This window comes from Notolepis coatsorum (genome assembly GCF_963971535.1).
Source record: "Notolepis coatsorum genome assembly, chromosome: 8".
Classification (NCBI taxonomy): Eukaryota; Metazoa; Chordata; class Actinopteri; order Aulopiformes; family Paralepididae; genus Notolepis; species Notolepis coatsorum.
The window spans coordinates 42,194,147-42,212,993 of record NC_140172.1 but is presented as its reverse complement, the minus strand read 5'-3'; the positions used below and the strand labels follow the sequence as shown (position 1 = coordinate 42,212,993).

General features: G+C 43.4%; 1 protein-coding gene across 3 annotated transcripts in view; it reads left to right on the top strand.

Annotated features, from left to right (window-relative positions):
• Positions 1-17,189, top strand: part of LOC311233877 (protein unc-119 homolog A-like) — a gene marked incomplete at both ends in the record, with an annotated part of 82,445 nt that extends 65,256 nt beyond the window's left edge. The window contains 4 exons of one of the 3 annotated variants that reach the window (XM_084320942.1): positions 14,840-14,953; positions 16,154-16,253; positions 16,631-16,803; positions 17,077-17,189. In XM_084320942.1, coding sequence (XP_084177068.1) covers positions 14,840-14,953; positions 16,154-16,253; positions 16,631-16,803; positions 17,077-17,189 — 500 coding nt within the window. The remainder of the gene's footprint in view (positions 1-14,839; positions 14,954-16,153; positions 16,254-16,630; positions 16,804-17,076) is intronic. The other 2 variants (XM_084320944.1, XM_084320943.1) reach the window with 2 other exon arrangements.
• Positions 17,190-18,847: the final 1,658 nt, after the last annotated feature.

Here is an 18,847-nt window from a genome sequence, read left to right as displayed (position 1 = left end):
TCACTCTGAACAAATTGTAGCCCAGAGCCACATCTGAATCTGTGACACAAAATACATGATCTAATTTCTGCATTACACTCCTAACATTCCAATGAATTATTCCTAAACTGTTTCTATTTTTGAATGTGGATGGGTTGAGTGGAGAGTTTAGTGCAAACGGAGGTAGGAGGTTGTAGGAGGATCGGGATCAGATTTGAGGTATTAACAGAACAAATTCAATAATGAGCAGGATTTCTAGAAGTGATATGTGACGTGTGGGAATAGAAAAAGGAGTTGACTGATAGTCAGTGGTGTCGAACAGACTACAATGTTGTGTCAATGTAGTTTCAGTCCAAACCGTTACTACCTTAGTTGGGTGTATAGTAGTAACCATAACTCCTGGGTTATGGTTTATAGACATATTGTTTACATGAATAATATCAACCAGTATGGCATACATTAAAATGGATCGGACTCACATATCAAGGACAGAACAGACAAGATTTCAGTGCTAAGTTCATATTTATTGAGAGAAGGAGAGAGCCAGCTTTGTTTGGGTGCAGGCCGTCAGTGGCAGAAAGTGCATCTCTGTCAGAGAGAGTGGTGAAGTTGTCCACAAACAGGATCCCCAGTGAGCAACAGTAGCTTATCAGCCATATGTGCCGGTTGCGAATGCGGCTGAACATCACGGTCCCAGTAGTGAGGGGACGAGAAGGGAACTGAGATGATGCAGAAGAGTGTTTTATGAGTGTTGTGAAGAACGACTTCAGCTTGTTTTTAAGATCGTTGGAGCTTGGGGGCGGCCGGGTAGCGCAGCGGACTAAGCGTCTGTCTACCACCGCAGAGACACTGGTATCGAATCCAGCTGTCAGCGGTGCCTTCGGCTTGGCCGGTCGTCATACTGACACAATTGGCAGTGTCAGCGGGAGGGAAGCCGGTGGGTGGTAATCTGGTTGTTGTAAACAGCGACTCCTACAGGTCGTCAGGGTGCCTGCACAGCGAGGAAGGGATCTGGGTGAGGTAGTGTGCCCTCCCACGCGTTACACTCACCCAATGAGAGTCCTCGCTGCCAGGTGAAAAGAGGCTGCTGGCTGTCTCCTATGTATCGGAGGAAGCATGTGATAGACGTCAGGGCTCCCTAGACCGGCAAGTAGCGGGCAAATGCGCGCAACGACCCTTGAAGGGGAGGGGGGAATTGGCATAACGACTAAATTGGGATGACAGGAAAAATACAAGAAAAATAGGAGGAGAAAAAGTGGATAAAAAAAAAAAAGATCGTTGGAGCTTGATGCCGTTGGCTTAAGCGTGAACAACAGCAACTGTGGTGCTGAAGGATAAACTAGTCAAGTAGTGGTTTGGCATTTATGTCCAGTATCGTAGCACCAGGGGAGCAACATGTTTCTGCCTTGGGGATGGCGATATAGCTTCGTGGTTGCAGGAGCGAGTGAACACAGTTCTCAGTGGTGGTGGTGGTGGTGGTGGTGGTGGTGGTGGTGGTGGTGGTGGTGGTGGTGGTGGTGGTGATGGTGATGGTGAGAGATTTGTAGCTCCACCAGCCTGCCTGTGGCATTCCACTCAGCAGGAAACAGGAAGCTTTCTCTGCTGGGGGTCGCTAATCAACAGTGACACCGCCTGGTGCTGGCAGGAAGGATTAGAGGAATAGAAATAGCATTCTCTCTCTCTCTCTCTCTCTCTCTCTCTCTCTCTCTCTCTCTCTCTCTCTCTCTCTCTCTCTCTCTCTCTCTCTCTCTCTCTCTCTCTGTGTTGCATGTTGTGAATGACTACTACTAGACATGATCATAGTGGAATTCATTGCTACAGCTGTGCAGGTGCTACCAAAAAACGTATGTCTGTATAATATTTATTTATTTATTATTATTTGGCAGCCTCAGGCATATTCAATGAAAACATTATGGAACCTCTTTAATATTTAAAATCCTGTGTATTGTGTCGTTTGATCTTGGGATTTCAATCAAGCATCTGAAATGTGCATGTTCCACATAAGGACATGTCAAGTTTCAAGTTTCAAGTTTCTTTAATAGTTGTCATACAGAAGTACAGAATACTTTCATACAAAATGCTTCTTACTGTTACGCTCCAGAGACTGTGCTAGACAAGATAGTATCAAATAACATAGTATAGCATGTAATTTAGAAGAAGAAAATGAGGTCACAGTGTTCGGTATAGACATATGTACAATGTTCTGAGTTACCATATAATATACAATACTATGCAGTGTACTAATGTACAGTACTATATAGTGCAAAGCAGAAATGGGATGAGGTACAATTTAGGTACAATTTACAGTAAGGTGTACGAGTTGTAGTGCAATCCTTCATCAATAAATATAAAGTGTGGGGAGTGGGTGCTACAGTGTGTTTGTTTAAAGTGTGTGTGTGCTATAAAGTGTGTGGAGTGGGTGCTACAGTGTGTTTGTTTAAAGTGAGTGTGTGCGTGTGGATGTGTGTGCTATGTGCGTTTGGTGGTTGTTGTTGTTGTGTAGTGTTCATTGTTCGTTTAGCAGCCTGATGGCCTGGGGATAGAAGCTTCTTCTGAGTCTTTCTGTGCTCGCCTTGAGACTCCGGTATCGCTTGCCTGACCGCAGCAGTTCAAAGAGGCAGTTGTTCGGGTGACTGGAGTCTTTAATGATTCTCTTAGCCTTGCCCTTGCAACGCTTGTTGTAAATGTTCTGGAGGGTGGGGAGCCCCCCTCCAATTGTGCGTTCGGCTGAACGTGTCACTCTTTGTAGTCTGCTTCGGTCTTGTGCAGTGCTATTCCCAAACCAGGAGGTGATGTTGCCGGTCAAGATGCTCTCTATTGTACATGAGTAGAAGTTCTTAAGGATCTTCTGACTGACTTGGAACTTCCTTAGGCGCCTGAGGAAGTAGAGGCGTTGTCGTGCCTTCTTCACAACACTGTCAATGTGTGTGGTCCATGTCAAGTCCTCGGATATGTAGGCTCCGAGGTACTTAAAGCTGTTGACTCTCTCAACCGGTGCCCCGTCGATGCTGAGGGGGCTGTAGTCCTTGACCCCCGACCTCCTGAAGTCCACAATCATCTCCTTTGTTTTGCTGACGTTCAGGGAGAGGCTGTTTTCCTGGCACCATCCCGCCAGGACCTTGACCTCTTCCAGGTAGGCCCTCTCGTCGTTGGCAGAGATCAGGCCCACCACCACTGTGTCGTCAGCAAATTTGATGATTGTATTGCTACTCCGCTGAGCCACACAGTCGTGTGTGTACAGGGAGTAGAGGAGGGGACTCAGAACACAGCCCTGCCCCTATGTTGAGGGTGATGGATGAGGAGGTGCAGTTGCCTGCTCTCACCACCTGGGGTCTGCCAGTCAGGAAGTCCAAGACCCACTGGCAGAGGTCATAGTTCAAGCCCAGGTCCCTGAGCTTGGCTATGAGTATGGAGGGGACTATGGTATTGAATGCCGAGCTGTAGTCGATGAATAGCATCTGAAATGTGCATGTTCCATAAGGACATGTCTTAATCAAGCATCTGAAATGTGCATGTTATGTTCCATAAAGACATGTCTTAATCAAGCATCTGAAATGTGCATGTTCCATAAGGACATGTCTTAATCAAGCATCTGAAATGTGCATGTTCCATAAGGACATGTCTTAATCAAGCATCTGAAATGTGCTTGTTCCACATAAGGAAATATCTTCATTTTCACAGAAGCCACATCCTGCAGTGCTTTATAGTCCAGGCACATCCAATTATCTTTCCTGATTAACTTGTTACAAAGTCGCTGCTCAAGTGTCAGGGGTTCCCAAACGTTTTCAGCTTGAGACCCAAAAGATAAATTTGGTGTTTCCCCGGGACTAGGGATGCTCGATATTGGCTTTTTTACCGATACCGATATACCGATATTGTCCAACTCTTAATTTCCGATACCGATATCAACCGATACCGATATATGCAGGGTTCCCTCCCCCCCCCCCCCCCCCCCCAAAAACGGAATAATTTCAGGTAATTAACATTACATATCTCTTGTTGTGGAATTAACACAACATTATGCATACTTTTGACAATAAATAAAATCTGAATTTGTTCTTACTTACTTGCCTGGGTAAATAAAGGTTATAGAAATGTAAAAAAAAAAAAAAAAAAAAATTGAAAACCAATACCGATATTTTCCGATATCACATTTTAATGCCAATATCGGCCGATAATATTGGTAGGCCGATAATACCGGACATCCCTACCCGGGACCCAAACTTACAAAAATACATCATGAATTGCCATAACATACATTTATAAACTACTGATAAAGAACACAACAAACCATGAATTTCAAATGTATATGAAATGTATTTATTTAATTATAAAAGTACATCACAGCAATAATCAGAGTGCAATGTTAAGTTGCTCACCACCTCATAACATACACTTTTGTAACACTTTTAAATGAACAAACATGTTCTATTCTCCTTTCTATTTCTCACCCCTTTTTCAACTCTCCATTTCTTACCCCCTCCCTCCGTCCCTCAACCTTAAACCCCAACATTGAGCAACATTCTGATTAATTTGTACTGACTTATTTTAAAATTCTACTGACCTGACATCATGCTAGAAGGGATATAATATTTCATCTATGGCACAATAAAATCTAATGAGAGGTATGTGGCTGGTTGAAGTTTTCAACCAGCAGATCTATTCTGGGCTTGGTTTTTGAAAGTGCTATTCTGAGGTCATGCTGAGCATTTAGTCTGTTTCTGTATTTGTTTTTCAGGTATGCTAGAGTAGAAAACCCAGATTCACATAAGTATGTGGTGCCAAACTGAATCAACACATCTACAGCTTTTTTTTATAAAAAAATTATATATATATATATATTTCTTTTTATTAAATTATTATTATTATTTTTTTTTTACCCAATAAAAACGGGTCCGCGAGACCCATTTTGGGTCGCGACCCTAAGTTTGGGAAACGCTGCAGTAGAGGAATCTTTGTACTCATAATGTTGAATAGACTATAATTCAACTACTGCAATGCACTGCTAGTTGGTTTACCGGCTACCGCCACCAAACCAACTCATACAAAACGCAGCAGCCCGCCTGATCTCCAATCTACCAAAGTCAGCCCACGTTACCCCACTTTTCAGAGAGCTGCACTGGCTTCCCATGGCCACATGAATCAGCTTCAAGGTCCTTGACCTGGCATACCGTGCAGCGAAGGGAACGGCTCCTTCCTATCTCCGGTCAATGGTCCCTAACAACACACCCTCAAGACTCCTACGCTCTGCATCTTCTGGCCGCCTCAGACCCACTCATATCCGAGCTCCTGGGGGGTCATCAAAACGAAGCAGGCTATTCTCAGTCCTCGCTCCACAATGGTGGAACAAATTCCCAATCCCCACCACAGTCAGGACAGCTGAAATCCGGTCAATTGTCCACCATTACTCGTACGGATATAAACCACCTACAAGGACAATGTTTGGTTTGTAGCACATTTTTTTTAGCACAGCCTTCAACAACGGATTGTTAAATAAATTAATTAAAAAAAAAACTGAATCATGTGAAATATATGTGTTTTTTTATTTTTTATTTTTATATACATTTTCACACATTTATTTTGAAGGCTAAACGTCCTAATCTGTTTTTCCGGACCGGAAATCTTATTGTTGTTGCTTGGCTACTCTAAACTGGTAGTAATGAGCCACGAGCGAAGCTGGAGTTTAAATTGAGGTGGTATTGTCTTTTTGGCTGAATGCTCCAGGAAATCTAATTTGACTTAATTTCAACTATTCACTCCATTCAATCAGTGCCATTGCAAACCGTATAGTTCTCCAATGTCCTGCATTATTACAGTGACAATGCATATTTGATCCTGTTGGAAGATTGATAACTTGAAATTAAATGTGTTATTTGGAGATAAGACACACCGGGCCTACTATCTCGTGCGGATATAAACCACCTATAAGGACAATGTTACTTGGGTTGGTTGCACTTTTTTAGCACAGTCTTCTAATACTGGACTGTATCCTACAACTGATTCCCTACTGTAATGAGACACTCAATACAGACCGGTTGTGAGGTTTTGCCCGCTGCTCACTACCTTTTCTCTGTTTCTTTAAGCCTATACTGTTTATTTCCCTTCTATACTGTTTATTTTCCCTTCTCACTCACTCTCTCTAGCCCCCACCCTCTCGTTCCTTACCCTTAGTGGCCACACCTGTTCGATATTCTATTATCTCTCGCACCTGTGGTGGCAGGCTAATTAGTCCCCCTGTGGGCTTTAAATACCAGGGCGCTTCCCCTCGTTTTGGCGTGGGGTCGTGTTGTATACTTGCCGAGTCATATTCTCAAAACATCTAGACTCTTTCGGGAGATCCTCTGTCTGCCTATGCTGTTCCATTCTCCGGCGTCGAGATGTTTGCTCCAGCCTTCGCCAGCTGTCGCCGTTGCCTGTGGGGGAGACTGGTCTGCGCTCCCTGTACTTCCACGGGAGGCACCCCAGCGTTCCACTGCAGACCCCCGCGCAGCTGTTCGTCCTGACGCACATCCAGACCAGCGCAGACGCTCTCCAGTCCTCAGCGCGCAACGCGCATCTTCCAAGGACGCTCGAGCTTGGCACGCTCTCCAGACCAGCGCGCAACGCGCATCTTCCAAGGACGCTCGAGCTTGGCACGCTCTCCAGACCAGCGCGCAACGCGCATCTTCCAAGAACCCTCGAGCTTGGCACGCTCTCCAGACCAGCGCGCAACGCGCATCTTCCAAGGACGCTCGAGCTTGGCACGCTCTCCAGACCAGCGCGCAACGCGCATCTTCCAAGAACCCTCGAGCTTGGCACGCTCTCCAGACCAGCGCGCAACGCGCATCTTCTAGACCTTCGTGCTTGGCACACTCCTCCTCGCAGACGCACCCCGACGCGTCCCTCGGTTCCGGTGCGCACTCAAGCAGTGGCGCACCACTCTGTTCCTCGGCTCCGACAGTCGGCTACCCGGTGACGACACCTTCGCCACCGCCGCCTGTTCCAGCACCACTCTGTTCCTCGGCTCCGACAGTCGGCTACCCGGTGACGACACCTTCGCCACCGCCGCCTGTTCCAGCACCACTCTGTCCTCGGCTCCGACAGTCGGCTACCCGGTGACGACACCTTCGCCACCGCCGCCTGTTCCAGCACCACTCTGTCCTCGGCTCGGACTGCCGGCTCCCCGGTGGCGATACCCTCGCCACCGCCGCCTGTTCCATCACCACTCTGTCCTCGGCTCGGACAGCCGGCACCCCGCCGCTGCTGTTCCTGTACCATTACGCATACGCTGGGTGAGTTTTGATTGTGATGTCACTCTCCCAGCGTATTGCCTCTGTTAGTTAGTTTGGACATTTCTTCTCCCAGCGTATTGCCTCTGTTAGTTAGTTTGGACATTTCTTCTCCCAGCGTATTGCCTCTGTTAGTTAGTTTGGACATTTCATCTCCCAGCGTATTGCCTCTGTTTTTGGTTCTCACTTAGAATAGTATTTTTGGACTTTACATCTCCCCCTGTGTGTTTGTCACACGAAGATATTATTACTTTGTTCACTTTGTTATTTGGACTGTTCTGCACCTGCTCTGTTTTTTCCCTTTGTGCATTAACTATCTCCTCTGTCCTGCAGAGCGGCCCAGATGATTTCCACCAGTCCTCCCAGTTCCTCCCTGTTCCCCAGCCCGCCTCCGCGGGCCTCAGTCCCCTAGTCCCTAGTCCTCTATCCCTAGCTCTCCTAGTCCCTAGTCCTCTTTCCCTAGTTCTCCTAGTCCCTAGTCCTCTATCCCTAGCTCTCCTAGTCCCTAGTCCTCTCTCCCTAGTTCTCCTAGTCCCTAGTCCTCTATCCCTAGCTCTCCTAGTCCCTAGTCCTCTCTCCCTAGTTCTCCTAGTCCCTAGTCCTCTATCCCTAGCTCTCCTAGTCCCTAGTCCTCTCTCCCTAGTTCTCCTTGTCCCTTGTTTACCTAGTCTCTAGTTCCTCTGTCCCAAGGCGTTCCCTTAACCTTCCCTTAGGCGTTCCCTTACCTTCCCATAGTGTTCCCTTTTTCCTGCCCGCCTCTTAAAGGCACCCTTCCTTCCCCTCATATTATATTCCTGTATTTGTGATTCTCCCTTAAAGGGACAGTGCCCTTTTCCCTGTTTTTCCCTGTGTTTCAATAAATATCTGTTTCTTGGCAAACCATCATACCTGTCTTGTGTTGTGCGATTGGGGTCGGTTACAAACCATAACACCGGTACATGATGCAACCTACCCTCTGTCTTATCCACAGTAAGAATTAGGACTGGGCGATTCTTGCTAAAATGTGAATCATGATTATTTTCTCTAAGAATTGAGTTCACGATTTTCTCATACGATTCTTATTTTCTCAATAAAATAATTTATTGCACTTCTTCAGACAACACAACATATATGAAAGTGCTTGACTTAAACTTAAATATATATGAAAGTGCTTGACTTAAACTGAGATTGCATAGGTCTATGAATCGAGATCGCGGTTATTTTTTTTTTTTTTATATATTTTTCCCTCAGATTAATTGCCCAGCCCTAGTAAGAATACAGCTCTCTAAAAAGTTTATCATTAGTAGTTTACTATTCTCTGTGGACATAAGCCACTTGCACTGTAGTGCCAATGTTTAGTTGTCCACACCTGATTTATGTTTGATGTTCACGTTTGATTTATCTTGTACCAATGGTCACACATCTCAGGTAGCAATAGTCCACGTGAGCGGATCGGCGCGGCCGAGAAATCCGCTCTTCGCTCTTTAAAGCTTGGTCCGCTCCGCTAATCACTCATGTTGACCCCGCCCCCAAGTCGCTCTCCGCTCGCTCCCCGCTCACCTTGAATCGAGCGCTCCCCGCTCCCCGCGCCAGATCGCTCGGCAGATTTTTTTCTTCTTTTTTTGGAGCATGGTGTAAATGAGCTCAAACTACAACAGTCTACACCCCCTGGGCCCCTTAACAATTGTTTGTATTGAGCCGCATTGTAATTGTAGCCATTCTGCAATGTTAAATAACGTTGTTTATCCATTCACTATCTCTATTAAGCGATGATAGGCTAGCCGAGCCACAATGCTATGGTCGCTGCCATTAACGTTAGCATGTAAGCTAACGTCAACAACAATGGCGTCGATATACTTTTTCTAACTGGAGTGAGTGTGGGCGTCTCTACAGTGACAAAGCCTGAACGAACAGCCTATCACAGGTTCACCCTTCTCATTGGTTGAAAATGGCCTTCATGTTTGTACATCGCCATCTGTTGCTTTGGCATTGTACTGCATGTATATATTACATCAGTGTTAAACCACTGTGAGCGGCCCGGAGTGGATTGGAGCGGAGGAGAACTCTCGCTCCGGACGTCGCGCCGACTCATTTTAAAACCCACTCCTCGCTCACGTCAAAACCGGCCGCTCCGCGCCCCGCGCCGCTCACGCTCCGATCCGCTCACATGCACAATTAGTTACCACGTTTTTCTCTAGGCTATTTTGGTATTTAGGGTTTTGCTTGCATCTCACAGATGCTTCGGCAAGGGAAGGGGTGTTTTCTGTGTTCCTTGTGTGTTTTGTACTTTCTTCATTCTTGTTTTGTATGTTTGTGTTTTCTGTACTGTATTATGTGTTTTTGGTTCTAGTTTTTGTGTTTTCTGTACTGTATTACTCGTTTTTGTTCTTTGATTTTACACATTCAAGGTTAACCAAAATCTCTGGTCTACATGGTACCCTGCTCTTTACACATCTTCTCTTTCCCAAGACATGACCCAGCCAGGTGTAGCCAGCTCGATAGGAGGAAATGGTCTTAATCTTATTACTTGGAATTGCAGAGGCATTAATAACCCAGTTAAACGTAGTAAGGTTCTCCACCACCTTCACCAATTAAAGGCTCATATTATTTTTCTGCAGGAGACCCATCTTAAAACCTCACAACATTCCAGTCTTAGAAGCAGATGGGTGGGTCAAGTGTTTCACTCCTCATTTCAGAGTAAGGCCAGGGGGGTGGCTATTCTAATTCACAGATCGGTACCTTTTATATGTTCCAATGTGATTGCAGACCGCAATGGCAGATATGTAATTGTCAGCGGTAGGTTATTTAACACAAATGTACTCCTTGTCAATATCTATGCTCCTAACTGGGACAATGGGGATTTTTTTTAATCTGTTTTTTCCACTCTCCCTGATATGTCTTCCCACATGTTGATAGTAGGAGGTGACTTTAACTGCTGGCTGGACCCACATTTGGACCGTTCCTCCACTAAACCTACCACCTTGACAACCTCAGCTAGGGTAGTCCGGACCTTTATGTCTGATTATGCGGTTTCTGACCCTTGGAGATTATCTAACCCATCTGGTAAAGTATACTCCTTCTTCTCACCAGTCCACCACACCTTTACACGTATAGACTACTTCCTTGTAGACGACAGATTTCTTCATTCCGTATCTTCATGCTTGTATAATCCAATAATTATCTCTGATCATGCCCCTGTTACCCTAGTAGTAGTCTTTCAGGCTGCCACCAATCTACGACCACCCTGGCGCCTGAACACCCACCTGCTCAGTAAAGATGACTTTGTAAACTTTGTGTCAAACCAAATAGATTTTTTCTTAAGTACAAATAGAACCCCAAACATCTCTGCATCGACTCTCTGGGAAACTTTGAAAGCCTATCTCAGAGGCGAAATAATTTCATATGCTGCATATGAGAGGAAACAGAAAAATACCAGACTATCTATACTGAAGCGCAGTATCGCTCAATTAGACAATATATATGCTGTATCACCATCTCCAGATGCTTATAAGGAGCGTCTAGCTTTGCAAGCAGAACATGATACACTACTGACGGATCAGGTTACTGAACTGCTTATTAAATCTAGAAGCACTTATTACGAACAAGGAGATAAAGCCAATAAATTACTAGCTCACAAGCTGCGCCAGGTCTCGTCTTCACACCAGATTCCTAAAGTCCGCACATCGTCTGGGATATCCTTAGACCCCAAAGAGATCAATAACGAATTTAAGCGTTTCTACCAATCTTTATATACATCTGAAAACGATCCCGATATCTCAGAATTAGATGACTTCTTCCACACCCTCGATATTCCTTTAATTAGCCAAGACCTGGTAGGAAAATTAGAACAGCCACTTACTACTGAAGAACTATCTATGGCCGTAAAATCTCTTCAATCCGGGAAAAGTCCAGGACCGGACGACTACTCAGCCGAGTTCTACAAGAAGTTTCTTCCTAAGATAGCCCCTATCCTAAACGAAATGTACAATGAAGCATTTGTAAATGGCACTCTCCCACAGACTCTTACCTTAGCCACGATCTCTCTAATACTTAAAAAAAACAAGGACCCTCTGGAATGTGCTTCATATCGTCCAATCAGCCTACTAAATGTAGACTATAAAATCTTAGCCAAGCTCCTAGCAATACGTTTAGAATCAGTCCTTCCGTCAATTATTTCACCTGATCAAACAGGATTTATAAAAAATAGACACTCATTTTTTAGTCTCAGACGTTTAGTTAACATCATACATAACCCCTCTATGACCAATACCTCTGAGGCTGTCATATCCCTAGACGCAGAGAAAGCATTCGACAGGGTGGAATGGAAATACCTTTTCTACACCCTAAATAAATTCGGCTTTGGCGCTAAATTCACTACTTGGATACGACTTTTGTATGCATCCCCTCAAGCCTCAGTCAGGACTAATGACACACAATCCAGTTGGTTTCCCCTACAGCGCTCAACACGTCAAGGTTGCCCTTTAAGTCCTTTATTATTTGCTCTTGCCATAGAACCTCTTGCAATAGCACTCCGCCTTAACCCTCTCATCAAAGGTATAGTTAGATACGGCCATGAACATAAGGTATCGTTGTATGCGGACGATTTATTATTGTATACATCTGATCTTTCTGTTTCTGTCCCCGCTGCCCTTATCAATATCGAATTCTTTGGTAGCCTGTCAGGCTATAAACTGAACCTTAACAAGAGCGAACTGATGCCACTTAATATAGCCGCAAAAAATTCTCCTCTACACAATCTGCCATTTAAAATTGCCCATGATGGCTTCACCTATCTTGGGGTACATGTTACAGACAAATTCAACAAACTCTTTCAGGCCAACTTTGCCCCCCTCCTAACTCGTACTAAGGATGATTTTGAACGCTGGTCTATACTACACCTCTCTCTAGCCGCAAGAATTAATTCTGTTAAAATGAACACCCTCCCAAGATTTTTGTATCTATTTCAATGCCTACCTATTTTTCTCCCCAATGCATTTTTTAAGAAAATTGATGGCCTGATTTTGTCTTATATATGGGATAAGAAGCCTCCCAGGATAAGAAAGCAGCTCTTACAGAGGCCCAAATCAGATGGAGGCCTCGGACTACCGGATCTTAGGTTCTACTACTGGGCTGCCAACTTTAGGACCGTTCAGTTTTGGCTACGGTGTAGTGGGATGTCCTCACCTCCAGTTTGGCTGGAGATGGAGGCAGCCTCGTCCGCACCGGCATCACTGACCTCTCTCGCTCACGCCACTAGTTTAGGCCCTTATATCCCCTTTACAAAAAATGTATGTGTCAAATCAACAATGAAAATTTGGAACCAATCTAGACGCCACTTTGGCTTTCACGCAACATCTTTTGCTGCCCCGGTGGCCTCAAACCCGGCCTTCCCCCCATCTATGATTGATGGCGCTTTCTCAACCTGGACTAGTCTCGGTATTAGAACATTTAAAGATCTCTATATCGACAATACCTTTGCTACGTTTGAACAATTATCGGTTAAGTACGGTCTCCCCAGAAGTAATTTTTTTAGGTTTTTACAGATCCGGAGCTATGTCCGCAGCTTAGATACCCAGTTCCCCATCCTTCCTGGTGAAACACAACTTGACATTTTTTTTACCCCTCTTCCCACTCTAAAGGGCTCCCTGTCGAGAATTTATAGGCAGCTATGCTCATTACAGCCCACCTCCTTAAATATTATTAAGTCCTCATGGGAGGAGGAATTGGGGGATGCGATATCTAATGACATGTGGGAAAAAGCACTCAAAAAGGTCCACACCTCTTCCATCTGTGCTCGACATGGTCTCATCCAATGCAAAATCATCCACCGAGCTCACTGGACTCCAATGAGACTATCCAGAATCTACAAAAGTGTGAAACCTAACTGTCCACGATGTAATCGGTCCCCAGCAAACCATGTGCACATGTTTTGGAGCTGTCCATCCCTAGCAGACCTTTGGGAAAACATATTCAATACACTCTCTGAAATATGCAGTACTCAGGTGGAACCAGATCCTTTGACTGCGCTATTTGGTGTTACCTCACCCTTACTACAACTAACAAATAATAACAAAGAGGTCTTGGCCTTTGTTACTCTGTTAGCAAGACGGTTAATCCTACTTCAGTGGAAATCCTCCTCACCCCCTTCCCATGCCCTTTGGATTAAATCTATTCTTAACTGTATTAAACTAGAAAAAATCCGACACACACTCCGAGGATCTACAGACAAGTTCTTTTCTATGTGGGCTCCCTTCTTTTCCTATGTTGAGAGGACCCACCTTCCCATAGTTCCAGACTGATACTCACTCACACAATACCCTTGGTACACTACTCACCCATCCCTCCCCTTCAAAATTTCTCCTATGATGCACCAAATCAACACCAGAGTTGGTTGACCTATGAATTGCTGTACTCACTTTTTCAAAGGTATCGCCTTATTTAAAAAATAAAACTAACTAACTTTTTATTTTTCAATTATTATTATTTACTTTATTTTTACTTTATTATGATTATTATTATATATATATATATATATATATATTTTTTTTCTCCTTTATATATTTCTTATTACCATCACTATAATCTCTCTCTGAAACTGTTTTTTTCTTTTTCTTTTTTTTGTCTACATGTTACTTTGTCTTGATGTCCGCTGTTCTTTGTATTTTGTTTTTGTGTTTCAAATAGAACTTTTTCAAGTACATATAATTTGTAAATGTTGGTTGCACTGGAAAAAAACCCAATAAACAGACATATAAAAAAAAAAAAATCCACCATTGACCAAAAACACACCTCTTCAACCTCTTCACTGTAACCCCCTCTAATTGCAATGATGACAGCAACACGTTCTTTATATTACTGATTGGATTTATTTCAATCCGGACCGTGAGAACTTATTGGCTGCATGCAATAAGAGAGGAAATTATGGACTTTATCATCTTCTTTCTTGATCTTCTTTCTTGATGCTATGAACTCTTTACACTCTTTATAATATATATATATACTCTTACTTATACCTCTTACTTACTATTATGTACCCTAATACCATGCTACTATTCTTATACTACTACCTATTTTGCTAATGTCTATACTACTATGCACTGAGAGTGTAACACTCGAGTTTGATATGATGAACAATGCCACTAACCCTTAGCTGCCAGATATACCCCTCGTGGGGACATGTTGTTCACAATCTGTAAGTCGCTTTTGATAAAAAGCGTCAGCTAAATCACTCAATTGTAAATTGAATAGCATCTGTTGAATAGAAGATTCAAAGCATTTGCTAGAAGTGATTTCTAATTCTCAATACACCCATCCTCTCTCTCTCTCTCTCTCTCTCTCTCTCTCTCTCTCTCTCTCTCTCTCTCTCTCTCTCTCTCTCTCTCTCTCTCTCTCTCTGTCTCTCTCTCTCTCTCAATTCAGTGGGCTTTATTGGCATGACATTTGACATGTGTTGCAAAAGCACAATCATAATTTAGAAAGAAAATGGTAATAAAATTAACAAACAATCTTAAATATGTCTCTCTCTCTCTCTCTCTCTCTCTCTCTCTCTCTCTCTCTCTCTCTCTCTCTCTCTCTCTCTCTCTCTCTCTCTCTCTCTCTCTCTCTCTTCTCAGGTTATCTGTGTGGACCAGGTGAGAATGTGTATAACATTGACTTCACCAGATTTAAGATCAGAGACATGGAGACGGGGACAGTACTGTTTGAGATCACCAAGCCACCGTCCACAGGTGAGACACAGGCTGTGTTTAATTCCCGTCTTAAACCCGGCTACTCAAGCAACCTGGTCTGGGTTAGGCGTCATATAAACATCATAACTCAGTTACAATAACCTGGTTAAACTCGTATTGTTGTTATGAGTAACATGGTTAAGATGCCTGCCTTACACTCCAATGTTAAATGGGTTACTGTGGCATGTCGCCAAAAAAAACTAAATGACAAATGTACTAATTTATCTGGAGATGAATAAGTATAATTTATTTCCTATAATAAGAGTAACCTACTCCTGACCATATTCACATAGCGGCCATTTTGCTCTTAATTCTCAGGGTGAGAACAGGGTGGAAAGGAATCCCACTCTGAGCATTAGATAACAGTAAAATGGCTGCCGTGTGATTATGGTCAGTTGCTCAGTCTAAGATGGAGAGGTTAGCTGTTGGGTGCGACCATTCTACCTGTGGAATATTCTGTTAATTGGTGTCATGAAAACAGGGGTACAGCTTAACCTGAATAAGACCTTAAATGTAGAATCTGTAATGCCATCAAACAGCGACCTCTAGGCAGAAGAGCCCCGCTTGGCATTGCGCTTAACTTTTTCTGTTTCGGTCTGACGTTAGTTGGAGTTAAACAACTTATTATAGTGTGCATTTCTCCAGACCTCTCTTGACAGAGCCTGAGGCCAGTAGTAGCAACCCCTCACCTATACCCACTGAAATCCATTCCACACACATAGAAAGAATTGTGTGCAATACCAAGGGGGGCTATTTTGCCTAGAAGTCGCTGGTTGACGACATTACAGATTCTACCTTTAGCGGAAACATGGCCAATAGCTGGCTTACTCCATGCATGTAAACATTTACGTAGTTACTGACTACAGTATAAACTGGATCATTCACTCACAGAAATGCTCATAAATACATTCATTTCTATTCATTCAATCTTTATTTCAACTTGAAAATTCCCTCATTTTCAATGACATGGAGCATACAAACATAATAATAAATACATGATAAATACAATAGATATACAATAAACTACATTCTACAATAAATGCAATCATAATAGATTTTGTACAATGAACAATTACCGATTATGGTGGAGTGGTTGGTGATTAAGGATTTAGACTTGCATATACAGTATACAGTACATACTATAAACATTCATGTAACTAAATATAAATACATGTATCGTTGTCTTTTGCTTTATCTCAGACAAAGCAGGGGAGAAGAAGGATATTGACCCAAATGCCGGCCGCTTTGTTCGCTACCAGTTCACTCCTGCCTTTCTCAGATTGCGGCAAGTGGGAGCCACGTAAGTGTGTGTGTGTGTGTGTGTGTGTGTGTGTGTGTGTGTGTGTGTGTGTGTGTGTGTGTGTGTGTGTGTGTGTGTGTGTGTGTGTGTGTGTGTGTGTGTGTGTGTGTGTGTGTGTGTGTGTGTGTGTGTGTGTGTGTGTGTGTGTGTGTGTGTGTGTGTGTGTGTGTGTGTGTGTGTGTGTGTGTGTGTGTGTGTGTGTGTGTGTGTGTGTGTGTGTGTGTGTGTGAGAGAGAGATACTCTGTCTCCTCCCCTCTATTCTGTGTGTGTGTGTGTGTTTACCTGTGTAGCATAACATGACCAAGAACCAGCAGGGGGCAGTTCATAAGCTACTGTAACAGGTATCTCTATCTCTCTCTCTCTATCTCCCCTCCAGGGTTGAGTTCACGGTAGGGGACATGTCCATAGATAACTTCAGGATGATCGAGAGGCACTATTTCAGAGAGCAGCTGCTGAAGAGTTTTGATTTTGAGTTTGGCTTCTGCATGCCAAGCAGCAAGAACACCTGTGAACACATCTACGAGTTCCCGCCCTTGTCTGAAGACATCAGTGAGTTCACACATGCACACATAAACTCTCTGTCTCTCTCTCTCACACGTTTTTATGTGAAATATGGGGACATTACATAGACTTACATTCACTCACCCTAACTCAGCACGTCCACAATATACTCATTTGGTCCCTGAATGTACAGATTTTTTGGTGTATTTTCAAAAAAAAAATCCCGATTTGGCCATTTTTCTTTACAGCAGTGATGCCTGTATGTCTGCATTTGATGTGTCCGTTTGCAAAACCTGCCTTTGTATCTGTCGCCCCCTGCAGTGAGGGAGATGATCCTGCACCCATACGAGACACAGTCCGACAGCTTCTACTTTGTGGACAACAAGCTGGTCATGCACAACAAGGCAGACTACTCTTACAGTGGAGGGCCCTAGAGGCCCCTGGGGGCCCCATTACTGGCTGAAACAGAGACAGTTGGCTGTATGGACAGAGCGAAGGACCGTCCGCTGATAAAAATACATTGTGTCTGTCTTTCTCTCTTTCTCTCTCACTTATATATTTCTACCGCTTGGTCAGACACTGCCATTGACCCAGTAGAAGCCAGCATCATTGTGAGTGTGTATACCAAGGTGTGTTTATAGCATGACAAACCAGACATGACTCATGTCGTTTTTCAGAGGGTTTTCATCCAGCCAAGCCAACAAAGAAAAAAGATGCTTGAACGATTGATTAGATACATCTAAAAAAAAAAAAAAAAAAAAAGGTTAGATTTAGACATAAGGTGTAGTGTACTGAGGTTAAGGCTTGGCTTCAATACAACTTTAATGGTTTCAGATTGTGTGTATGTGTGTGTGCACGCATGTGCGTGTGTGTTTGGCTGTGTGTGTGTGTGTGTGTGTGCGTGTATGGCTACGTGTGTGTGTGTGTGTGTGTGTGTGTGTGTGTGTGTGTGTGTGTGTGTGTGTGTGTGTGTGTGTGTGTGTGTGTGTGTGCGCGTGCATGTGTGTTTGTGCGTGTGCCTGCAAGGCGCACCGTTTTTGATGTGTGAATTTCGGTTTTGTTATGTCTTTGTGTGTGTGTGTCAGTGTGTGACTTTAAGCATGATAAAATGAGATACTTGACCTTGAATAATTTATGTACATCACACATTTGGTATATATCCATTTCATGTTCAGGAATAGTAACACACATCGCTATGGTCAAATAGTTTTCCATTTTGTACTCGAAAGACAATAGATACAATTTCAAATCAAATGTATGCCTGATCTATTTATTTTTAACATGTAGCTACTGTAGGTGGTAACTATGTATTGGATTCTATTTGTTCAAAGCACAACATCCCTTAAGTAAGGACTAACAATAAGGGAACTTAAAATGCAGAAATTATGTGATAAGATCACAAGCTTACTTCATCATCTGTGTACTAACATACCAGTCACTCCTTACCGCGTCATTTTGTGTTAGAGGATAATGGCATTATGGCTGCGTTTTCAGCATTATGTGATTCCGTGTCCACGTTTGATCGTTTTGTCAACGGAATTAGTAAAAACCTTTCATAAGAGAACAAAATGGAAACTTGTAAATGTTCGTTGTTGAAATATTGCAAAAAAAGGGAACACAAATTGACCGTATTCGCACGGCAGACATTTTGCTCTTATGGCCCGGAGTGGGAATAAGGAACCTGACCTGAGAGGGTGACACAAGAGCAAAATGGCCGCCGTGTGAATATGGTCAACAGATATTTCAGTTTATATATTGTCAAAAATAAAGTCAAGTCAACAGACTTGTGGAATGTAGCAAGTGACGAGCAGAAGCTTACTGTACTAAAACTCTTTCCAGCTTTCGTTTCTTGTAATTCTACCCATTATTTCAACATGTCTATTCTTGTCTTCTTCTTTCTCTTCTTTATTTTTACCTCTTTTCTGCTTTTCTCCCACATGCATCCATCTTTTTTTTTCTTTTTTCGTCACATTCCAGTGAATCAGGACCTGTGTGTGTGTTGGTCTGTTGATATTATGATGCTGATATTATAGATGACTGCCTCTGAACTGGAGTGTCTTCTTGAGATTTTAATCTTCATTCCGTCTTAATT